A 26,205-nucleotide genomic window follows, 5' to 3' on the forward strand; every position below is an offset into this window, starting at 1 on the left:
AGTAAGGACGAGGCTGAGGACGGAACTCAGTGCTGCAGCACTTGAGAAGCAGGCATATGTCCTGGCTTTATTCCCAGCGCCACAGAAGAAAATGGAATGAGGAAAATATCATCTAAGGAACTCGGTGAACCGATCCTCAAAGAACAGGCTTTGCATTTAACCCAACCTTGCTGGTGAATAAAAAGGCACAGGTAACTATAGAGAATTTCCCAGGATGCACACATAAGATCTGCTTTTGACTGTGCCTGACTCAAGCCTACCTTGTCACAGCTTCCAACTCTCACGATCATTAATCGGAGAAAGGCATTGTTTTGCAATTAAGAAAGTGATTATAGGTAGTGAGAATCGCAAAGTACAAATTTGCAATACAGAACTCTTTTCATTATCCATTCCGGAAGGTAAATATTTGCTATTTAGGTCAGACAATATACCTCAATAAATATGCTCATAGGTGCTGCAAATGTCAGTATAAGTAGGTCTAAATACCTTTAAGGAAATTCAAATACAGGATCACTTACTAACCAACACCAAGCTAGGAAAAGCAAGAACATTTGGGTCCACACACGACTAAACTGAATGATATAAGTCCATGTTCTCTCTCCACCAGGGCCTTCTAGATTCCTAAAGGAGATGCCCTGTGATTTAGTTCTGGAACAACCATTAAGCATCCCAGATGGGCAGCATAGCTAGGTGCTCTTCTATGCATTAGAATTATTATTTGCAAATGTTTCTGGGGCTAAGAAGGCAGTGTAGTGCAATAGGTTGTGAACCAATAGACTACTGAGGCCTTCAGAAAAGCCCAGAGAAAAGGGTCATGGAATACAACAGGTGCTCAGAAATTCACCAAGGAATACAACAGGTGCTCAGAGATGCACCAAGGAATACAACAGGTGCTCAGCTCCAGGGCTTGGTCATGATGAATGTTGGCCCAGTACTGTATACCTTCCAGCTTCTAGAAGATATGGATACTCCTCAGAAAATTGGATATAGTACTACCTGATTACCCAGCTATTTCACTTCTGGGCATATACCCCAAAGACACTTTAATACACAACAAAGATATATGCACCACAATGTTCATAGCAGCTCTATTTATAATAGCCAGAAGCTGGAAAGAACCCAGATGTCCTTCAGAAGATGAATGGATACAAAAATTGTGGTACATTTACACAATGGAATACTACTCAGCCACTAGAAACAATGACTTAACCAAATTCTTAAGAAAGTGGCTGCATCTAGAGAATATCATCCTGAGTGAGATAACCCAGTCACAAAAGAACAGACATAATATGCAGTCACTGATATTGGGATGCTAACCCCAGAGGCTTGCACTCCCCCCAGAAATAACTCACAGACTGTATGAAGTCCAAGAAATAAAGAAAACAATATATATATATATATATATATATATATATATATATATATATATTTACAAAACAAGAAGACTTTGACTATTTCCATGTTACGTTTTGTTTTGCATGTACTTTACACTCATTGTAACTAGTAGGTTTTCAATGCATACTGTCAAGCCCTTGAAAAAATCAAGTACTGACTAAAAAATATATTCACAGAGTTTTATGTAAAAATTATTTTAATATCTGAAAAAACAGTACTGACAAAAATGTATAATTTTAAGCAAAAAATGTTTAAAATCTGTACATTTATCTTTGTTTTGTAAAATAAAGTCATTTAAAAAAAAGATATGGATACTCATGCACAAAATCATCTCAAGCATTTCATTGGCAAAATTATATAGAGATATATGTGGTATGCAGTATGTTTCAAAATATGTATATGTGCAGAGTGGCTGAACTGAGCTATTAATATATACATTGTTTCATATACTTAGTTGCTGTTTCTTATGTGTGTGTGAGATGAAAACACTTGAAATCCATGTTGCATGTATGTAACACACAACAGACTCTTAGAATTCATTATTCTCGTATAATCAACATTATTTTAAAGCTAGTTCTTTCATCTGTGTGTGTGTTTCTCTCCTTCCACTGTATGGGTCTAGAGATTGAACTCAATTCATCAAGCTTGGCAGCAGGTGCCTTTAGCTGATGAATCTTGCTGAACCATCTTGTTGAAATTTGGCTGCCTTTGATCCCTGTCTTTGCAACCCATCTCTTCCCCAAAGGCTCTCCTGATAGCTACAACTCTATTATGAGTTTAACTTTTTAGGCTTGTTATAAAGTGTAATATGTAGTATTTGTCTTTCTGTGTCTGGCTGAATTCACTCACCATAGTGTTGTCTGTGGTCAATGGTGCTCTCACAAATGTCAGGATTTCTTTTTTTCACAGAAGAAGTGTATTTTAGCTTTCTGGGTTCCAGTAAATCTCAGAAAGCCTCTTTATCCTGCAGGAATTATAAAACACGATCCACAAATGCTCTGAGTTCCAGGGTCTATCAGGAATGTGAGACTGTGCAGCCAATTATAACTCTATAAGGGACGGAGTAGCAAAGATTCAGAAGTTTCCATGGTAACCAACGGAGGGCTTAGTTTTGGAAAGGTGGCTCAGCTCTTGTCAAGGCCCAACACTGAGTCCAGCACCCACATCTTAACTGCCTACTCTATCTCCAGGAGATCTGACCGCCTCTTCTGACCCCCATGGGCTTTGCACTCACTGGGCATAAAAAACAACAGAAGGCTCAGAGCGAGAGCTAGGGAAGGCTTTGGAGTCCGACGACTATGAGGACGGTAGCAAGTGGTTCTGATTTGAGCCTTAGAGCATCATTTCTAAATTTCTGCCACTTCCTGGATGACTGACGTAGGCTTGCTCAGGTCACAGAGAACATAAATGTGGAATCTGGTTTTACATGGACTTAGAGATAGCTCGGGAAATCCAGGGGAAAGGTGACTTGAACTGCATGAGTAGAGACCTTCCCAAAGGGGTAGCTCGCTGGCCTTTCTGAGGCACTTGTGTTCCTCCCTTGCCTCTCCCTTGCTAGCACATGGCAGTCACCTGAATGACAGCATGGCCTCTAGTGTCCTGATAATCTTCTGGTTGTTACTTCAGTTGATACTGACTGGGGTCTGTGAATCCACATTCTCCAAGGAGTGCTTATGATCTCAACTCTGGTCAAGTGTGCAGTGGAGCGCCAGTCGGCTCAGGCCAGGAGTTTATGGCTGAAGCCTGGTGGTGAATATCCTCTCTGAATGCCTTTCTTTCCTATGGGGAAACTGTCTTATAGGACTGATAGAAGGATAAAACATGACTACATATGTTATGGTATAAAAATATTGATGTCAGATTTGGTGGCACACACCTTTAATCCCAGTACTTGGGAGGCAGAGGCAGAGGGATCTCTAGAAGTTTGAGACTAGCCAGGTCTACAGTCCAAGTTCCAGGACAGCTAGGGCTGTTAAACAGAGAAACCATGTCAAGAGAAAGGGAGAGAGAGAGAGAGAGAGAGAGAGAGAGAGAGAGAGGGAGACAGAGAGACAGACAGAGACAGAGAGAGACAGAGAAAGGAAGGGAAGGAGGGAGGGAGGAAGTAAAAGACTGAGCTCAGAACAGAATATCTGGCATATAATAAGTTCTTACAACAACCTGGATTCTTAAACTTCATGTCCACCAAAACATATGCATGTGATCTCATCTAGACATAACATTTTTTGCAAATGAAATCACACCAAATGAGGTCATACCAGATTAAAGCTCACTCTAAATCAATGATTAGTCTTTTATAAAACGCGGAACGTTTTGTGGTGACTGTTTTGAGATGGTCTCACTCTGTAGTCTAGGCTGGTTTCAAGCTAACAATGACCTCACCTCAATTTCCCGGGTGCTGAGGTTGTAGGTGGAGGAGACAAACGCCTGGCAATAGAAAATGATGTGGCCAGTATCACACGGGGGATACCATATGATTACAGCTGATGGTGTTGGAAGGACATTTCTGCAAGCTATGAACTGTTGGCAATGGGCAGACACAGCAAGAAGTATGTAACAACTTCCCTGGTATGTCTGTTAATAAGACCCCATTGTTTCAAAGCCACCAGTTTATAGCAACTGTGCCTTTGACAACTATAAACTTCGATTAATGGATAAAGGTTGCCATTAATTTTTAGATTCAAAACTCTTCATTTTTTTTTTTTTTTGTTTTTTGAGATAATATAATTACATCATTTCCTTCTTCCTTTTCCTTTCTTTAAACCCACCCATATGCCCCTTCTGGCCTCTTTCAAATTCATGTCCTCTTTTATTATTAGTAGTATTAAATGTTGTCATATATATATATATATATATATATATATATATATATATATATATATATATATATATATACATATATTTCTAAATACATAAATCTGTTCATCCTGGATGTTACTTAATTTAGCTTATGTTGCGGAGAATAAGGCAAATAGTCAAAATACAGTTTCCTTCAATGGGCAGACTCTGCACAGCTTTGAGGTCAGCCTCACCAAGTCCACCTGTGGCTGGAACACATTTCCAGACCAGGTTTGATCCATCATCTAACACCCAAAGTTGACCTGTGGCTCTGGAAACATTGACCCTGACACTTTGGTAAACAATGGAGTAATGCTTCCTGGCATAGCTGGGTAAAAGTGGCATTCAAATCAAGGGGTGGGAATTTTAATGTTTCCCTTCCACCGACTAAACAAAGTTGATGATGCTTTTATCCAGATGTGTCATTCACAGATAAGAATAGACCAATGTTTCTGTGTTTCTATACCACCTCTCTGTCTCTGTCTCTGTCTCTGTATCTCTCTCTCTCTCTCTCTCTCTCTCTCTCTCTCTCTCTCTCTCTCTCTCACACACACACACACACACACACACACACACACACACACATACACACACAGCACACACCACAATGACCAGCTTGGTATGGTAGCTAACACTTGTAATTACCAGCACTTAGGCTGCAAGCATAAGAACATGAGTTCAAAGACATTACATACAAGATCTAGCCCAGGGTAGGTGTGACATAGCTAGACACTGTTACAGGGAGAGAGAGAGGTGGGCAAAGTAAAAATGAAGAGAAGAATGAGGAAAAAGAGAAAGAAAAGGGAAAGAAAAGAAGGAAGAGGATAAAAAGAAGAGGGAGATAAAACCCCAATCACAACAGATATAAAATTCAAACTACCTTTAGATGCTACATATAACACATCTAGTTGGCAAAGCTGATAAAAACTGGATAGCACCATATAGTCAAGCCCTTAGAAGAATAAATAATTTCTCAGAGTAAATGTGACACATCACTCCTAAGGGCCAGTTGTCTAACAAACGTCAAACATTGACAAATGCATAGCTAAAGACTAGCATAGCTAAGACCATAAAAGTGCTACATACCTGCTGACCCGGCAGTCCCAATTCATGGTGCAGTACAGACTAGAAACACGGGTGGGAACAAAGGTTAGTGTACAGTGTATAGAAACAGTACAATGGGCAACACCCAAATGTACATTAGAAAAATAAATTTCAGTACACAGAATGGAAAGGTGTGCAGCCCTAAGAATCATACTTACATGGACCGATCTCTATGATAAAATCAAAGCAGTGCTCTGTGTAAAGACTGTGATTTGTTCTATCATCTGTCTGTCTGTCTGTCTATGTATCCATCTATCGAGATATCTATCTATCTAGGTGTCTTGTCTGTCTATCTTTGTGTTGAGGCAGTTTAGCCCAGTGTAGCCTCTGGGAACTTACTTGGCAGTGCAGGTTGGCCTCCAGCTGACAGCGGTCCCCTTGCCTCTGCCTCCTGAGTGCTGGGATCAGAGGAGTGCATCATCATGGCTCAGCTTTTCTGTATTTTTTGAAAGATTTATTTGTTTGTTGGTTGGTTTGTTCGTTTATGTGAGTACCCTGTAGCTGTCTTCTGGCTTACCAGAAGAGGGCATCAGATCCCATTACAAATGGTTGTGAGCCACCACATTGTTGCTGGGAATTGAACTCGGGGTCTCTGAAAGAGCAATCTCTCCAGCCCTGATTATCTCTATCTTAAAAAGAAATAAAAGGGGGGGGGGGAGACACCCATATATCTACATTTGCTTGTATGTGAAATTTTTGTATTTTGGAATTTCATTTATTGGTCTTGAAACGAGTCCAGACCGTGGCTTTCCCCTGCTTCCATACACCTTTCACTCCACAGGAAGCATCCCAGTTACTTTTCTGAAAACATTGCTTTCCTTGTGTGTTTCACTTGCTAGCCAGTGCCTCATTACCTCATTGTAAACTTCATGACCAGAATTTTCGTACAACCGTGAAGGTATGACTGGTTTCCCCATGCTATCTTTCATTATTCAAACACAGAAACCCCCTACTCTACCCAAGCTGGTTCCAGCCACATTAAGCATTTCTGTTGTACTGACTTGTTGTTGTTCCTATCATTTTTATCACTTGCATGTGTTTTGCCTGCATGTATGTATGTGTGACACATGTGTGCTTGATGCCTACTGAAGTCAGAAGAAGGTATTGGATCCCATGTAACTTTACCTACCAATGCTTGTGAACCACCATGTGGGTGCAGGAAATCAAACTTGGGTTCTCTAAGAATGGCCAGGGCTCTTGATCTTGATCCATCTCTCCAGCCCACAAAAAGTTTTGACAAGGACAAGTGGGAAATTTTTCCACGTGGCATCGCTCCATCTGCAGAAAGATGGTGTGTTCATTTCCTAGAGCTACTATAATAAAGTGTACAGATGGCTTAGAACAGCAGAAACGTGCTGTGGCTGTGTCTTCCTGCGCTGGGGGACGGAAGTCTGAAATAAAGTACCACATCTGTCCTAGCCTCGTCCAAGCTCCTGGCACTTTGCTGGGACTTTTGGGGGAAGGGGGCATTCCTTAGCTTACAAAAGTGCCAATCTTATTCCATTACCACATGACCTTTCAGTTTTGTCTTTGCGCACAGCTGTCAAACCACCTGAGCATATAGGTCATAATGGCCTAACAGTCCAACACCCCCATCTTTTCCTTTTTAATTTAATTTTTTTACTTATTCACTTTACATCCCGATCACTGCCCTCTTCCCAGTCACCACCTCCTATTATCCTTCTCCCCTACCCACTCCCCTTCTCTTCTAAACAGATGGGGGTCCCCTTAGGTAGCTCCTAACCCTGGCACTTCAAGTCTCTGTAAGCCTAGGTGCTTCCTCTCCCACTGGGGCTAGACAAGGCAGCCCAGCTGGAAGAACATATCCCACAGACAGGCAACAGCTTTTGGGACAGCCTCCACTCCAGTTGTTCGAGGCCCACTTCAAGACCAAGCTGCACATCTGCTACGTAAGAGTGGGGGAGGCCTAGCTCCAGCCAGTGTATTCTCTTTGGTTGGTGATTAAGTGTCTAAAAGCCCAAGGATCTAAGTTAGTTGTTCTTCCTGTGGAGTTCCTATCAACTTCAGGGCTGCAATCCTTTCTCCTATTCTTCCATAAAAGTCCCCAAGCTCCATCCACTGTTTGACTATGGGTGTCTGTATCTGTCTGAGTTAGCTTCTGGGTGGAGTCTTTCAGGGGACAACATGTTTCTGTCTGCAAGCATAACAGAGTATCATTAATAGTGTTAGGGATTGGTGTTTGCCCATGGGATGGGTGTCCAGTTGGACCGGTTGTTGGTTGGCTACTCCCTTGGTCTGCTCCATCCCCCTTACCTGCATTTCTTGTAGATAGGATAAATTTTGGGTTGAAAGTTTTATGGGTGGGTTGGTGTCCCTATTGTTCCACTGGGGTTCCTGATAGGCTACAGGAGGTATCCTCTTCAGGTTCCATATTCCCAATGTGATGAGTCACAGCTAAGGTCACCCACATCGATTCTTGAGTGCCTCTTTTATTACAGGCTTCTGTTTTGTCCTGGAGATGTCCCCCACCTCCTCACTCCCGTCAGTTGTAGATTTCCATTCATTTTCATGGCCATCTTCCCATCTCTCCTGTCCTTCCCCATTCCTGACCCTGAACCCCCCCCCCGACTCCCCTCCCCATCCCTTCCCTCCCTCCACCTGCTTCTAATGACTACTTTATCTGCTCTTCTAAGTGGGATTCAAGCTTCCTCACTTGGGCCTTCCTTCTTGTTTAGCTTCTTTGGGTCTACAAAGCCACCACCCCCATCTTAACTAATTACCTCTGCAGCAACCCTGTCTCCAAATAAGGTGACACTCTGAGGCATTAATTTAGGATCGCACATCACTTTTTAAAAAAAAAATATTTACACACTTTTAAAGGGGTGTTTTATTGGCTCTTTGTAAACTTCATATGATGCACCCCAATCCTACTCATGCACCTTGCACCTGCCTCCCTCCACCCTTCGTATACTCTTTTGTCTACACTCCTTTGCTGGCAGTGAGTGACTCATTCGTCTGATATGAGGCCTCTGGGCTTTGCTACAACTGTCAGAGCTGGAAGCTCACTGCGACTCCTCTGATATCCTGTTGATGTCCCGTGCCATAGACATCCTGTAGGTCTGAATCTGTAGGATTGTGCTCTTCACACCCCAGCAGTTCATTGATGGGGAAGATGCTGGGTTGGGCCAGTTCAAAGCCCTGGACCTGAGCCTGAGAGGGATCTGAGCTAGTCAGCCTGGAATTGGCTCGCCAGTGCCAGCTCTACCCTGCTGCCCAGGTGAGGGGACAGGGCCAGTTCTCATACTCTCATGACACAGGGGCCAGCTCTCCTGCTGGCCATAGATGGCAAGGGATGGGGAAGAAGAGGATAATGTCTCTTCTCTTGTGAGTGTAACAGTTGGTGAGGGTCAGGGCCAGCTCTCCATCGATGTGAGGTGACGGGTGGGGTGAGTTCTGCACAACCCTCAGACATGAACATGTTCCTGGGCAGAAGCCCAGACCCGGGCCATGTGCCTGGCCTTTGGTGGTGATAAATCCCTACTGCTACAGGGACATGAACCCAGATGTGGCCCAGGTGACATCACAAGCCAGGACCCCACTCTGGTCGCAGGTGACATCACTCACATCAGGCTGCGTCTCACTGCCTTCAGCTCTCCTGTTCTGCCTCTCTTCACTGTGCCCTCGTCCTTCTGCTTCTTTCTCTTCCATTTCCCCACATCTTACTTGCTCCTCTTACTAGCACCTGGGATCTCTGAGTACCTGAGGTCATCTCAGGAATGGTCTCAGGAGTGCTATGTCCCACTAATGTATTATGTATGGCACTGGGCAGAGGTCATCTCTGGCATGGTCCCTGAGAAAGACCATCCTACAAAAGCTCAGTAGACTGTTCCTCTGAAAACTTGTATCTTAGAGCTTTACAATACCTTGATATTTTGATTCTGCAGATTCATCCCAGGGTTAGGCAGATGCTATTGCAACCACTCCACCACTGGGCTGTCTTTTGTGCAAGATCATGCTAACCCCTATATCTAGCTTTACTGTGGTTATTATTTTAGTTAGGTTTAATATGGTGGGTAAATGCTCTATCATGGACTAATCTCATAGCAAATTTCCTGTGCTTTAAAAAAGCTTACATTTTACTCAGTCATTTAGGGCACATGTGCCACAGCTGCAAGTGAGATGGTCACAGGCACAACTTGTAGAAGTTTGCTCACTCCTACTCTATGAGGCCTGGGGATCAAACTCGGGTCACTGGGGTTGCAAGCCCCTTTATCCACTGAGCGATCTCATCCAGTTTTTTTTCTTTCAATTACTGTTTCTCCATAATTTTTAACTTTGTGTTATATTTTCTTCCTTTTGTTCTTTTTTCATTTGGTTAGCAATATTTCACACTAAAAAAAAAAAAAAAAAAAAAAAAAAAAAAGAAAGAGAAGAAAAGAAATTACTTTGTTCTTCTATTTCCTAACTCAACAACATATGCTTTTTAAGAGGTGTATATAATTTTGGCAGGTATAACAGGATTTTCTTTGGGTCCACCAGTTTCCCCCAAAAATGACACAGAGCCTTATATTTATTTATGAATGCTTAGGTCTTATAACTAAGCTTGTTCCCAACTAGCTTGTAGCTCAATTAACTTGTTGGTCCTAATTTAAGTTCTACCACATGGCTCCTTAGTTACTGCTCCTTCTTCTTCCCCTGATTCTGGCTGGTGAGTCTCCTGCACCTGACTCTCTCCCAGAGTCCTCCTCTCTGACCAGAAGTCCCGCCTCCTTTCCTGCCTTTGCTATAGGCCATCAACTTTTTATTAAAACCAATCAGAAGCTGAGGGAGGAATTTACAAAATATGATAAAGGCAATGCTGAACAGTTGGAATAACAGCATCAAAGTCAGGCCTGGAATCAGACCTCGACAGGAACAGAAATCAGCATTTGTATAATATAGAAGCAATCTTTACACAGGGCACAGAAGAGATTATCCCTACAGGCAGATGTATACAGAAATTCTGGTCCAAATTATAACTGTACTACGTAGACATTTTTAATTAGAAATTTGTTACATGGTGCCCTCTTTTTGCAGCATGTTATTGTTTTCATGTTATTATACTCTTTTATTGTTCTCGGTGTGTATATGCGTGTCTATGATATGCCCGTGAGAACACATGTGTGTCATATTGCATGCGTGGAGGTCAGAGGACAATTTGGGGAAGTTGGTTCTCTCCTCACACCATGTGGTTCCTAGGGATCAGATTTAGGTGGTCAAGCATGGTCGCAAGTGGCTTATCCACTGAGCCCCCTTGCCATGCTCATACTTTGTTTTTCTGTGTGCAAGCATCCTTTTTCTACAGCAAATGAAGCTCTTGGAGGCTAAGTCTGTGCATCATATTCCTTTGGTGGCAACAGCCACTGATGCTGTAGCTATGCAACCAGAAAACCAATATTATATATAATATATATGTATATTTATGTATTACATGAAATAAATACATATAAACATATATTGAAGAAACATCCAATAAGCATCTTCCAAAGAGCCTACCCACAATTGTCCAACGGTGATCATGGTTTTTGTCTCATCCTTTAAGTCTGGGCTAGACCTAATTAGTTTGCTTCCAAGAAACAGAATATAACAAAAGTATTGAGATGTTGCCTCTAAGGTAGGGTAACTCTAGGCTTTCTTCTTTGTTTGCCTTATTCAAAGGCAATATGTTTGCTGTATGATGAGTTCTCCTATTGACAGGGGACAGTGGCGTGGGTAGAGATGCTGTTGTATTGTGGATTAAAAAGATGCACAGAAAGGAGTCTACACATCCATTAGTTAATGACTTAGCACAGAAACATTGTTAAAGGGCTGCTGGATATGTTGAACTTTTTTCCTGCCTGATACCCCCAGAAGACGACAAGGCTGACGCATGTAGAAAATGACTTGACTTATATCTGAGAAGTGCCTCGGCCCACACAGTGACAATATGAGGGAAGGGATGCAAGAGATAACAAGGGATGAAAAGAAGACAGATGTCACAAATCCCCCAAATGGGGTGGATCTCCTTACCAGAGGAACAAGAGTGAGCTCCAGAATACTGCCTTCACCCCACCTCCTTCTGCCTTCACCCCACCTCCTTCTGCCTTCACCCCACCTCCTTCAGCCTTCACCCCACCTCCTTCAGCCTTCACCCCACCTCCTTCTGCCTTCACCCCACCTCCTTCTGCCTTCACCCCACCTCCTTCTGCCTTCACCCCACCTCCTTCTGCCTTCACCCCATCTCCTTCTGCCTTCACCCCATCTCCTTCTACCTGCACCCCACCTCCTTCTGCCTTCACCCCACCTTCTTCTGCCTTCACCCCACCTCCTTCTGCCTTCACCCCACCTCCTTCTGCTTCACCCCATCTCCTTCTACCTGCACCCCACCTCCTTCTACCTTCACTTCACCTCCTTCCACCTGCACCCCACCTCCTTCTACCTGCACCCCACCTCCTTCTGCCTTCACCCCACCTCCTTATACCTGTACCCCACATCTTTCTGCCTTCACCCCACCCCTAAAATTCTCTCTCTGGAAGCAATTTCAAACTTTTATAAGATGTCAATCCACCATCTTCCCTGATTGTCAGCTCCTTGAATAGACCAGTGCCAAGATTCAATTTCTGTCTCTGCAGATCACTTCCTGCAAGCGAGGGAGGCTCTGCTATGGCAGTGGCACCCTGAAGAAGGGTGTGTGAGACAAGCAAGGGAGGCCTCTGACCAGCAGCCCATATGCAACTGAAATGGAACTGTAGGGTGGAGATGACCCAAGCCTGGTGAGAAACTGAAAGCTAGAGGTCCAGATAAAATCCACATGAGGTGCTGACCCCAGAAACTGCAAGGTGATGCTGCTGTGGTTTGACTCACTGTGGGGAAATTTGTTATTCAGCCACAGATAACTGATACAGAGACCAAGCCCTGGATAATTATCTTGATCTAAGAAACACTCCCTGGACAAAACAGTAAGGTCTAACTGCCACTTAAAAGTGACTTGTTTTGTAGAGAGAAATCTAAATCAAAATTTTAAATGTAATGGGTGAATAATACTGAAGTTTTTCATTAAAATTTGAGGATAGCTTTATCATTGTTATTCCGTTTTTTAAAAGTTAGCACAAACCTGTCATTTGTTCCTTATAATATTTTTGTCTCTTTAAAAATAAAAGGTATCTGGGTGAACTTGGTGGCACACACCTTTAACCTCAGCACTCAGAAGGCACGGGAGAGAGATCTCTGTGAGTTCAAAGCCAGTCTGGTCTAAATAATGAGGTCCAGGACAGGCAGGGCTCTGTAGAGAGATCCTGTCTCAAAACAAAACAAAACAAAAAGGAAACACACAAAAATATAAAAACTATCTTCCATTCTCCTGTGGATGGCCCCATACACATGGACACACTTGGGCAGCACTGACTGAACTTTTGATGCATACACACACACACACACACACACACACACACACACGAGAGAGAGAGAGAGAGAGAGAGAGAGAGAGAGAGAGATAGATAGATAGATATAGGTATATAGATAAATATACAAAGTTCATTTTGTGCTGAACATATATAAAAACATATATATGTGTATATATATATATATCCACCAATATTCTGACAGGATCCCACTATAAATATTGAGATAAAGCTAGAGATAGATAGATATAGTTGGATACATCTCTATCTATACATAGAGATGTATGTTGGGATACTGACAGGAGTACATGTTAAGAGGAATAGGGAATATGAAAAAAGTTGGAGGAAAAAATTGATGTGGATATAGTCATATTTCCTTGTACACATTGTGAAATTTTCAGAATTAAAGAAAATAATTGAAAAGCATTTACATGGAAGCATTTAGAGTGCACAAAAATCAAACACAGATTGCCTAAGTGAAATTAGGCAGATAATTTATGTGTTACAACATTTTAAAAATTAAGCGTTATGGACAGTAGTGGTGCAAGTCTTTAATTTCGATAACCGGGAGGCAGAGGCAAGTGGATCTCTGAGTTTGAGACCAGCATGGTCTACAGACTTCCAGAACATCTAAGGCTACACAGAGATCCCTATCTTGAAACACACACACACACACACACACACACACACATGCTTGCACACACGCTCTCACACACACACACATACACCAGCCTATATATGTGTGCACACCCACATGAACAGATCCTCCTACCATGTAGAGCCTGGGAATCAAACTTTGGCCACCAACCTCAACTGCAGGCTCCTTAATTGGCTGAGCCATCTTGCTGCCCCTCTTTTATGTCATTTTAATACCTTTTTGTTTCTAGACTTTAGTAGAGACTTCTGATAGTTTTCAAGAACAAACAGTAAGTAACTATAAATTAGAGCTGTCATCTTCCCTTTCTGTAAAAGTAAAACTTAAGCCAGACCCAGGCTTCCCTACTGGAGGTGACACTTCCAAGCTTCTCCCCGGACTGCAAGGACACACTTTTACCAATACTATAAACTTCAGCTTCTCTTGTTTAATGTTAACACCTAGATACTTACCACCTACTTCTTTTTGGGAGCTGTACATAAAAGGACATAGACTTAGGGTGTGGTCCCAGGGCAGGGCACTAGGAACCAATGGGAAGAAGACAGCTCTATTGTGGGATCATATAACAAAGAGAAACAAATATCTGTCTTCTTAGAACCACTGTCTTTGGGGTCTGCTTATTATAGCAATTTAACCGTACCCCTAACTAATTAATCCAATACTGATTCCTCCAGCCTATGTCACTGTCTGCACATGAGATTATATACCTGGGACCCAGCACTTACCAGACAGAGGCAGACAGATGTGACTATCTGAAGCCAGTTTGGGCCACACGACAAAGCCATGTCTTTAAAAATAACATACAGAGGGTCAGAGAGATGGTTCTGTGGATAAGCACACTTGCTGTGAGCTCATGGGGACCTTGAGGATGTGGCTATGTGGCATTTGTAACCCCAGCATTGTGGAGGGCAGAGCCAGCCTAGCCAGGTTCTGTGAGAGAGCCTGCCCCAAAGGAAAGGGTGTAGGAGCAGGGCCTTTGACACAGTGCATATTGCTGTAACTGGCTCATGATGCCTCATGGAGATCCTCTCAAGATTTTCACAAGAGTCCTTTAAGAAAGACAACAAAGGAAGATTAGTGTGTCATCACAGAAGGAAGCAAGAGACTTATCTCAGGGCTCAGGAATCGCTAAAAACTTGAGTCAAAGACAAAAGGCTATAGCTGAAATCTAATTTGCTACCACATTAAGTATGACATTTTTAGCATTCTCTTTCTCTGTCTGTCTGTCTGTCTGTCTGTCTCTCTCTCTCTCTGTTAAATAGAAAGATTGGAGCAACACATTTGGGAGACTTGAGAGTCAAGGATCTTCATGGGAGAACAGATTTAAAAAAAAAAAAGTTCAAGGCAACAAGTTGGGAGCTACTTTAATGTCAGCTGTTAAAATCAAACCTTGGGAGACTGGGAGATAGCTCAGCAGTCAAGACACTGGCTGCTCTTCCAGAGGTCCTGGGTTCATGAGTTCAGTTCCCAGCAACCACATAGTGGCTCACAACTATCTGTGATGGGATCTGATGCCCACTTCTGGTGTACACACACTCACGCACACACACACACACACACACACACACACACACAATGTCTTTAAAAAATCAACCCGGGGTTTGGTCCCAGTGTCTAAATGACAGCAAGCAGCCCTGCAGCACTAGGGATAGTAGCAACAGCTTCTTCAACCACACATGACTGGGTGTGACGTCACAGGGCTGTAGCAGCAGCCCCATGCTTCTCTGAAAGAGGAAAATGGAATCTCTGAACAAGTCACTGACACTGTTGTCTTGCCTACTTTACCTGCTGTGACATGGATACCTTCTCCAGATAGGACTAAGGAGCAAGGGAATGGGAAAACTGGATGAGAGAGACCACATCATCTTTGTGTATGAGGAACCCAAAGGCCTCCCAGCCTAGAAGGACAAATGGATACCCAAGGTGGTGGCAGGTGTTCGTGCACAGTGGTTTATTTAGCCAAATAGCAGGTTTTGCAAAGGCAGCCAGGAGCCCCCCCCCCCCCCCGCGCCAACCCCCCCCCCCCCCCCCGCAGCCTTCTGCTCCCAACTAAGGACTGGGTTATAGTTTTGCTGCAGGCCAATCACCTGGACCTCGTTTCACTGTTACTTCTCACTCCCTGCAGTGAGGTACAGAGGTCATCTTAGGATCTCAGAGACCCGGAAGGGAGGTTTAAGAAAGCCCAGGAAAAACCATCTGCAGGACGTTTCCTTCGCTGTTCTAAAGCAGTGGCTGGCGCCTTGTAGTCGCACCTTGTTCCCTTTGGGTCTAAAGTCTTCTCAAGGCCAAAGAGGGGGGGATATGGGAGGGAGGAAGAGAGAAAGAAACAGAGAGTAAGGCAACACACACACACACACACACACACACACACACACACACACGACGGGTGGGAGAGAGAGAGATTTCGATTTTTCTTTAACATCACTCGGGTTGACTTTTCGCATTTCTGCTATTCTTGCACACGTCTGAAGGAGGTGACTGACCTGTGAGGAGGGAACGTTGCATCAAGCGGAGTTTGGAAAGCATTGGGAATTCTCCCGTAGGAACCAGACTCCCTGGGAATTAAGTCTTGCAGAAACCAGAAAGAGAAAAAAAGAAAAAAAGAAAAAAAATGGTTGGGGCAGGGAGCTGGGATGTGGGGGACGCGTGATTTGAAAGGAGGGTCACAAAGCTTCCAGGCTTCCGGCATCGCTTGGAAGGATGCGCAGGACAGGTGCACCGCGTACTTCTTAGAGATTGATCTACACTAGCCGGAGGGAGTGAGGTCGGCGCGTAGGTCAGGCACGCGTACTCGTCCACACAGTTGCAAGCGCACCTTCCTGCAGGCGGGTAGGGGACTGGGGCGGCCCAGTTGGCTGGGAAAGGGGCGGTGACGTGCTCAAGGTGGTGGCGGACACCTGGGCTGGCCCGCCTGCAGGGCGGGCGCTAGGACCCGGGCGGCGCACCTGTTGGCTGGCGCCGCACCCCGCCCGCCCTGCGCTGGGAGCATCGGGCTGCGGAGCGCGGGGACAGGGCGCACGCCGAGGACACGGACGCGCGTGGCTGCGGGTCGGAGGAGCGCTCGCGGCTCACCATGGCTGAGCTGCTGCAGAGCCTGCGGGGTTCCCAGCTCGTGGCGCGCTTCCAGCGGCGCTGCGGGCTCTTCCCAGCGCGAGAGGTCAGTCCCCGGGAGAAGGGCGCGGGCCTTTAGGAGTGGGCGACTGGGGCGGCGGGAGGGGGAGTCCCCAGGTCGCTCATCTCTCCGCCCACCCGCAGGTAACCCGGTTTAGGTTTCTGCCGTGGGGAGGAGGGCGACGGCCGTCTGCGTACCTGAAGCTCCTGCTCCGGGTGACTCCTGGATGGGGACTAGAGGGCTCCATCCGCCGCCACCCGGCTTCCACCCAAGGGAGGGTACGGCGGGGAACAGTCACCCGATGCCACCCTCTCTTGCGCAGGTGGCGGTCAGCCACGTCCTTTTAGACACCACCCAGAGCCTTTGCGTGCATCCGCGGAAAGACTTTCTACTTTAATTACTTTAATAAGTTCATTATCTTTAGATTCCATCCAAAATGTAAGAGTTACATAACTGAAAAAGAAGAGCGGGACGTCCTTGCCAGTTTCCTGGGACCCAGCCTGAGAACTCCCCCAAAGTCCTTAGGTTGCTGCCCCACCCCCTTCCTGCTCCGCACGGACTCTGGGGTCCTGCGCTTTGCTCTGCAGAACCACAGGCTCTGAACTCCACTGGGAATTCACAGCCCTGCACCCCCTTCCCCAGCTAACCTCGGGGATGGGGGTGGGGCCCAACACTGTCTCCCTTCCAACATCCCCCTGGTTTTGGAGGCCCTGGTAGGTCTTTTATGATTGGCTCTCATGGCCTTTTCGGTAGATGCTTTGCATCTCGAGCAAGGTTATACAACCCCACTGCAGCTTTGCGTTCTGCGGTGCACTGGGACTCCTCCAGGCTGGAAGGACCAGGCAGGCGGCAGATGGCAGCCAGGAAATCTTTTCTCCCTTGGGCACCACCGGCAGCTGTCCTTTCCCTGGGCTAAGTAGAAAATAACAAACCAGGACAGAAGCAATTTTACTCCCCCCCCCCCTCTCTTCTTCAGTGTTTTGTCTTGTATGAAAGATTCTGGTGACTGGAAGGTGACGCGTCCTTATACAGAGATACCTAAAGAACCAGGCGCGTGGGTAGAACAGAATACAGAGGCAATGGGTTACAGAATTCATCAGAAAGGTGGCAGTAGGCTGGTCGTGTGTTCTCAGCTAGAGAAATCTCTTCTTTATAATATTTTCACTTTATAGTTCCATTACTGTGCTGTACAGCATGCTGGTGACTTCTGGACTAATTCAAGACCTCGCTTTTGCTAGCGCCTTGTCTCAAAAGGAGGGGCCCCAACCCCACCCCCACGGAAGCGGTTTCTACATAGCCACTCTTTATATTCCGGAGAAGCTAAGCTCGGGGCTGCCCTCTCTCCGACTTATCTCCCCTGTATCTGCTCCCCCTAATTCAGGAAACCGAGGACTGAATTTTACCACTAGTGTTTCTTAAATTGTTTTTATACAATCCCCTTGATAGCTTAACTGCACATTCTGGGGAAGGCTTCTTACTTCTGGTTCCAGGTGGTCTGGGCAATCCAGGAGTGGGGTTTCTGGTTCCCAAGCACACCCCACACTTGGATTACTAAAGTCCATGAAATAAGTAAAAGAAAACCGAAAGTTGAGGATAATAAATCCCGGTAGTAGCCGTAACAGGGGGAAAAAATTAACTCAAGACCTCTTGATAAGGGAAGGGTTCGTGAGTGGTTTTGGAAGGTTTATTTTAAAAGATGTGGAAAGGTTAATCCTTAACAAACACATGGAAAGTATACGCGGGAAAGTAATTGCATCCCTGCCCCCAAGATAACTCACGGAGTTTTAAGGGGGCCATTGGGACAACTCTACCCCACAGCCCTGTTTTCTTCTCCTCTTGACTTCTCCATACCAGGTAGTAACTGGCCCTTTCAGTTTTGTTTTGTTTTTTTAAGACAGTTTCATTCTGTAGCCCAAGCTAGTCCTGAACTTGTAAAACTCCTTCTCGAGCTACCCGAGGGCTGGGGTTTTAGATGTGTACTATCAAATCAGATATCCTTCAGCTTTCAAAGGCAGGCTTCTTTCTCAATATGCCCTTCGCTGTCCTGGGGCTCTCCCTGCTTCTTGGGGTTGTCTGGCTACAGAAAGGTCTCCATTGAGTAACTGTGCCTTTGTCTGGGGAATCCGGTGATGGCCGCCTCCTCCTTTGGGTGAAATCTCCAACATTGGAAGAGCTTGGCTCTGCTCATAGTCTTCCCTTGGACCTTCACCCACTTGAAGCTCTGTGAAGTTTGCGGCTATCCAAGCAAGGATTACAGTAGAAAAAAATCAATAGCTTTTAAGGTTTTAAACAGAGACTACTGAAGATCAAATTAAAATATCAAATGATTTTTTTTCCCCTACATAGGCCTAGAAGGCAGCCCTGGGACATTGGTTTAGGATCCTTCAAACAGCCTAGAAGTTAATTTCTTTATTGGAGTTAGAAACCAATTCATCTTCTATATTTTCTGTATGTAGTTTTATACTTAACACTGGACAGACAAGTAAGGAACTGGGTAAAGGCTTCCCTACAAGTTTGAGCAATTCCACACACTTTTAGGTCAAAGATTAACTACATCTTTTACAAGCTAGGGTGTGGCTCAGCTTGCATAAAACCATCCTTGCAAAGATATGGACGGGGCCTTAGACGTTGCCCAGAAGATCTGAGGCCCCAGGGCTGAGAACAACCCTGGTAATTTCTGGAAAGCTAGATCTTTGATTCCAAAGTCTAAATTTGAAGCTTCCGGGGCAGAAATTCCAGGGCTTTAATGCATGTATCTTATCAAGATGATATGAGGTATCAAACCTGGCTGGACTGGGTGGGAATGAGATAAGCGTACTACTCTGTCTAGAGATAGAGATAGCTGCTCCTTACCAAGTAACATGTTTGCAGGATTAACCATTGGAGGTCATTCTTGAGCAGCCCTGAGAAGTAGTTTCCTGCTCCCAGCATGAATCTTAGGACTTGGGAGGCAGAGGTCACAATAGAACTGTATTTATTTGTTCTGAGGTCAAGCCAACTTTCGATGCAATGGTCTTTTGATCTCTGATACCTTGCTTGCCCAACACAGTTGTGTTAAGTTTTGTATAATCTTTCTTCATCATTGCATTGGACTTGGCACAGACTTTCCAAACCTCACTGTGCTCAATAAATACTCATGATAACTGCTCACACATAGTTCTAAAATTTGGCTGGGGAGGAATCGAAATAGACTGTGTTGAGAAATACTTCGTTCTGAGCTGGGCGATGGCACATGCCTTTAATCCTAGCACTTGGAAGTCAGAGGCAGGTAGATCTCTGAGCTCCAGGTTAGCATCGTCTACAGAGAGAGTTCTAGGACAGCCAAGGCTATACAGAGAAACCCCTGTCTCAGAAAACCAAAAAAACCAAACAACCCAAAACCCAAACAAAAATAACAAAAAACTTTGCTTCAAGATATCATAATGGTATTTGACACATAAGGTAATTTTAAAAAGCATACAAAATAAAATAATGTAGGAGAGACTATTAAAATATTGCAAACTTTTAATGTAACTGGAGCAGCTCTGAGGGATAAGGTATCCTGACAGTCAGAAGCAAAGGATTAAGCCAAAGTCCCACCACACACCAAATCTCATATGTGATTAATTGTGAAAGACACAAAAATGTGGCTGCTTCTGCTTGAGAACTGCAGCAGGAAGCTGAGCGGGAGGCCCGCTGATGCAGGGTTTGTGGGGATGGAGTTTTTAGAGGGTAGCCTGATCTTGGAGCAAGCTCAGGGACTGGTGGGTTTTTAAAACCCAGAAATGAGCTAGGACTTTTAAAAAATTAGAATTAAAATACAATCAGAAAGGAGCTATGGAATGAAAGGCCACCACCACCATGGTCATTTCTGATGAGTAAGAAGTCCTGGAAGCAAAATAAATGAGAAGATAAAAAACTCACACCTGTTGATTTTTAAAACTAGTTTCACTAATAAAGAGGAGGCATGTTCTGGAGTGAAGCTCAGACCCACATCAGGGAGTTTCAGAAAGACCATTTTGAATTTGTTTTTGGCCTACCTGGTCTACTGGTTATTTTTTTAATTTGGGCTTATGGTTCTAGAGGGAGAGGGTCCATCATAGCAGGGAAACATGGCGGTAAGCTGTAGGCTCTGCAGGAGTCTTCTTTTGAAGCTGAGTCTTCAAAGCCTGCCCCCAGTGACATAATTTCTCCAGGAAGGCCACTCTTCCTAAACCTCTCCAAGTGGCAACTAGGGACTAATTTTTCAAATCCTGGAGTCTAAGTAAGGCAGTTCTCATTTAAATCATTCTCATGTTCTGGTTGGTTTATGTTCAGTCTGGTTGCATTGTGGATATAGTGTAGCATTTTTGAATGGATGGATTTTGCAAACCTTAAAATAGTAAAGCTTTGTGTTTCAAAAATGTGGGGGGTGGGGAGAAAGTTGATTAGAAGTCTTTCTGTTTTCTCTCTTCACACTGTCGAGGTCCTCCATGCTACCTGTGAGTCTTCGTAACGCCGTCATTGGATTATTGGTTTGCTAACTTCCTGGTGGTTGGAAGACTGGGACCTGGCCCTTGCTGTGTCATCTGGACTAATCTGGACCTCTCTTGTCCCATCTGCCTAAGAGCAGAGTGGAACCGAATTATGTTTTGCTAAATGGCTGTACCTTGTAGTCACCTAAAGGCGTGGAACTTTACAAGTGGGTCAAATAAACAAATGTCCAGAGTGGAGCCAAGCAGAGGGGGCTCTGAGTGACTGAGAAGCTCTGAATCCCCCTTTCTGACTCTCACCCTTAGGGTATGAGAGTAGGGGAGGAAGTGGTCATGAAAACTGTGACATTTTGACTTCATCAAAGCATACCTGGCCAACTTAAACTTCCAAGTTTTGATTATCCTTGGTGGGATGTTCTGGCTTGAAATGATAAATGCATCGCTTTGAAAATATAGATTTGATGACTTTTTTCCCCTTCTGGTTATTCAGAGGGGGAAAGTTTGAGAAAACATGGAGGAAAATTTTACCCATGTCCCCGTGTTGCCCAATAACAACTGCTGAAGCGAAGTTCACTATCTAGTGGCTTCTTGCCACTCCAGCACAAAGAAATTTTGTTGGTCTATTGCTGGGCCTTTAGATTATTGCCAGTTTTTGTATTAAAATAACAGCAGCTTTATATAACTGTATTTCCACACACCATTGGTGGTCTCCTAATTTAAATGCATCCATGAAAGATTATAGATATATGTTCTGACCTTTCATTGAATTTACTAAATGATCAGGTGATCAAGTGTGAACACACACTACCGTCACCTTGCCAAGGTGACCGCTTCATGACTTCTGTCCTCATTGGAATAAGTAGGCCACTTGTACATGCATCTCCTCTTTGCTTCCCTCGTTTCTAACCATTTATTGATCAGCTGCTATGTTTCTGGGACAGTCGTCTATCTCAGAGACACAAAGAGAAATGAAATTTAGATCCTTCCCCTAGGAGAGCTCAAATAAAAATGGCAACATGAAAAATATAGAACAGAAGGATGAATTCAGGGTCTGGAAAGATGACTCAGCTGTTAAGAGCACTGGCTGCTTTCCCAGAGTACCTGGGTTTAGTTCTTAGTACCCAAATGACAGTTCCCAGATGCCTGTAGGTTCAGTTCCAGGGTAGCCAATACCTTCTGGTGTCTATGGTCACCAGGCATGTGTCCTTGGAGCAAAGACATACATGCAGGGGAACCACTCATGCATGTAAAACAAACAAACAAACAAAAAGGAATGCCTGCAGGAGAAAAGGGTCTGTGGAACTTGGCTCCCTATCAGAGATCTTGATGTTTCATGTTAAGGCTTAAAGAAAATAGATTAAAATAGGTAAAAATAAGAAAAACACATATATTCGAAGTTCTTCATGTGCTAAATGTTGACATGCGTCACTTTGGGTGAATTATAATAATATCAACATGAGATCAGAGTACCGTCGGGGAAAGACCATCCTACTTGAAAGGGGTAATTAAAATGCCTAAAAAAACAACAAGTTGTATGAACATTTTATATCAATTAAAGAAAAAAACCACACATGCTCTCTTCCCCATTTAGGGACATAAAACATCGCTGTTTGTGTTTTACATGTTTAAATTGGTTTTGCAGTGCTGAAGTTGGGATTCAGGGTGTCAAGTATACTAGGTGAGCACCCAACTGATGGGCTACATCCCCAGCCATTGTGTGTGTGTGTGTGTGTGTGTGTGTGTGTGTGCTCCTGTGCATTGGTGTATGTGTGTGTGCACACTGGTGAATGTATGTGGGAGTGGAGCCCAGAGGTCAATCATAGTTGGTATTCCTGAGGCATCCTTAAAAAAAAAAAAAACAAAAAACTTGATTTTTTTTAGACAGAGTTTTTTCCTGGCCTGGAACTCAGCAAACAGGCAAGGCTGACTGGCCAGTGAGCCCACTGTAACCATCACTGGGAGTAGATTGCAAGCAGGCACCACCATGTCCAATGTTTTCACACAGGTTCAAGGGACCGAACACTCAGAACCTGGTGTTTGCCAGTTGGGCTCTTCAGCAGTTGAACTATTGCCTCAAACCCATCCCCTCCTGTCTTTTAAATGTGGGCTGCGCGTAGCGGCTTGCAGTTAATAGAATAGGGAAGGCAGAGGGAGAAAAGTAACTTTACAGAGTAGAAATAGCGCCGACTGTGTACTCCACTGACAGTGTGCGCTCTTAGTGGATATCTAAATGAACTATCTGAGTATGAACATCGTGACTGCCAGTCTGCAAGTCCTGACCAGTATTCTTCAAAAAAATGCCGAGGTCACCACAGACAGTGAAACTGAGAAGCTGGCACAGGCGAGAAAAGCCCAAGGAAATCAATGACTGGGGTAAAAGCCCTGGGCAGGACCATGGGAACAGAAAAATAGACCTTAGGTGAGACGAAGAGAGTTTGCACAGAGGATGGACGTCGGTTCCTTATAATGTAGCATTTTGAAACAAATGTACCATATTAATACAGAAGGTCAGTACCAGAGGGGAATAGCAGGAGAATGTATAGAGAGATGTGGCCGTACTATTTTCTTAATTTTTTTTGTAAGTTTAAAATTGCTCTAAAAATAAAATCTGCTTAAGATTCGATATATGGGAGGGGAATTAAGGAGTTCAAACAGGGATTCCTTTGTCAATATGACGTCAGGGACAAGAAAAAAAAAAAAAAACAAGAACAACAACACGGGAAAAATCAAGCATCTAAAACATCAGCCTTGGGCTGGAGAGATGCTCAGCAGTTAAGAGCACTGGCTGTTCTTCCAAAGGACCTGAGTTCAATTCCCAGCACCCACATGGCAGCTCACAACTGTCTATAATCCAGCTCCAAGTTACTTGACACCATCACACAGATATGCATGCAGGCAAAACACCAATGCACCTAAAATAAAAAGAAATCATTTTAAAAAATTCAGTCTCAGTGTGAAAGGGGGAGGGGGAGAAAAAGGTTTTAGTAATAGAAGAGTCAGTGGTGGTTGAACTGGACAATGATTCCATGCTTGGCTTAGAATATAAGTGTAGGATTTGATTCCCAACAAGACACGCGCACACATGCAATGTTGGATTCTCAGCAACACACACACATGCATACACATGGGACCACACACACATACACACACTAACTTTGGAGAGAGAGGTAATCACACACAGCAAGGCAAAGGCTGGGGGGGGGTAATACATGTTGAGTTCATACTCCACTGACACCCCTTTGTCATATCCTGCCTGCGCACCCCTTTGGCCAGACCTCATTAGAATATCCAGGGATATTGGGTGCTTGGCTGGTGCCGTTTATAAAACTGAGTTTCTCTGGAGAAGTGTGGAGGGCAGACTTGAAAGAATGAATGAGAAGTCACAGGCATTGGTGTCTAAAAAGCTTGGAGCAGCCGTTCTGGCTGGTGTGCTGGGCTAAGGGTAGAGCTTTGGGTTGTACTCTTAATGTAGCAGAATTTGGACTTCACCCTAAGGGCATGAGGGTAGTGAATCAGTTTCGGTTCCTCCGGCCAAAATTAAATCAGGAACATAGAACAGAGATTTAAGAAGAGTTTCAGGGTATCTCCATGGGAAAGGATATGTGATTTATAGCAATACTAGTCTGAGAATTAGGAGAGTTGTTGCAAAAGCCTTTTAAACAGAGTTGAGAGATTCAAATAGCGGTGCAGACTGGACTAACCTGAAACCAGACCTTAACGTCTGTTTGTTTTGTTGTTGGTGGTTTTTTTTTTTTTTTTTTTTTTTTTTTTTTTTTTTTTTGTACGATGTTGTTTTTCTCTTACAAATGGCTTCTTAAAATGAAGGTCATCATGTTGCAGACTATGGGCCCATCCTTTTAGTTATGTGCTGATTGGATAAAGATTAGGTCATTGAGCTTGTAGGCTGGGCAGCATCTTATGAAACAGCTTGGCATGAGCTTCATGTACCTGGGATCTGCCTGTTGGTTACTGACTAATAAAATCCATCAGATTTCTAATGGAGATATAGGTTAAGTCCCCCTGCTCACCTGAGGGAGAAGGCAAGGTCCCGACACAAGGACTTGGAGTTTAGGATGATGAAAGAGTTTGGTGGTGAACTTTGGGAAAGAGAGGGGATGCCGTTCAACAGAAAGCTTATGGCTGAAAGGGCAACAGGAAATCGGATGCTGAGGTAGAGAAGAAAGTGTGCACATTGCAGTGGGAAGAGCAGAAGAAAAGAAGCTCCAGATGGGGGTCTATGAAAGCAGTCAGAGCTGCTGAGCGTGGGGAACTGGTGGGAAGGGAACTGTGTGTAGAACTCTTCCTTTTGCAGGGAGTTCTCTGCTGTACAGGTCTCTGTAGGCTTGGATTTTTCAAAACCCGCTTTAGTAAAGTTTTCAAACACTAGCCTGCTTCCCAAAGGTAGGGAGAAGATATGGTAAACAGCACAAGGGGAGGTGGACCTGTTTAGACATTGGGGGCAATTCCAATCTCTGTTGTCAGGACACCAGCAGCCCAGTTCAGGAGTGTCAGGATACCAAATGCGAATCAGCAGCAGTGACAAGATCCAGCCTCCGCCAAGAGCGACCAGGTTTGCCAGGAGAAGTTCTCTGCTAGGCCTTTCTCAATGAAGTGAAGATCGGCGAAGATTCGAGACCCAAAAAGTGTTGCAGAGCTAGCTACGCCAGCCGCTGTCACTGTCCACTGAGTCCTAATTGTACTCTCCCCAAACACATGTTCCATCGTGAGTCGGCACCCTGTGACACAGCCAGAAATTTCCACTTTGCCTCTCCCTGTGCAGGGAGGACATGCTGGTCCCTGCCACTTGTATAGATTTAGTTTTTTAAAAAAAAAGATTAGTTAGTTATTGTTTTAAATCTCTGCATATGTTTGTATCAAATCCCTTCCCTCGGGGTTCAGGAAGCCCTGTAGAAGAGGGGGCAGAAGAAAGAAAAAGTGTAAGAGCCAGTGGGGCCGGAGGACACCAAGAAAACAAGGCGCTCTGAGTCAACATGATAAGTGCTCATATGAGCCACGAGGCAGCATGCACAGGACCCACAGGGATCTGCCCCGAGTCCCCTGGGCACATAGTATGCCTTCTAGTTTAGTGGTTTAATGGGATTCCTGAGTGTGTGATCAAGTGGGTCTCTGATTCTTGTGCCTTTTCTTGGGCTTTTTTTCCCCTTGATTTTGTCTGATTCCAATGAGTTAGGGTTTTTTTTTTGGTTTTATTTATTATTATAATTCTTAACTTTTTATTGGTTCTTTGTGCATGTCACATCATGTACCCCA

At 44.3% G+C, this 26,205-nt stretch overlaps 1 protein-coding gene across 1 annotated transcript in view; it reads left to right on the plus strand.

Annotated features, from left to right (window-relative positions):
* Positions 1-16,444: 16,444 nt before the first annotated feature.
* The window catches only part of SGPP2 (sphingosine-1-phosphate phosphatase 2), a gene marked incomplete at both ends in the record, with an annotated part of 110,795 nt that continues 101,034 nt past the window's right edge, over positions 16,445-26,205 (plus strand). The window contains 2 exon segments of the mRNA XM_080932813.1: positions 16,445-16,553; positions 16,556-16,599. Coding sequence (XP_080788939.1) covers positions 16,445-16,553; positions 16,556-16,599 — 153 coding nt within the window.

This window comes from Micromys minutus, assembly GCF_963924665.1.
Source record: "Micromys minutus genome assembly, chromosome: 19".
NCBI classification, from domain to species: domain Eukaryota; kingdom Metazoa; phylum Chordata; class Mammalia; order Rodentia; family Muridae; genus Micromys; species Micromys minutus.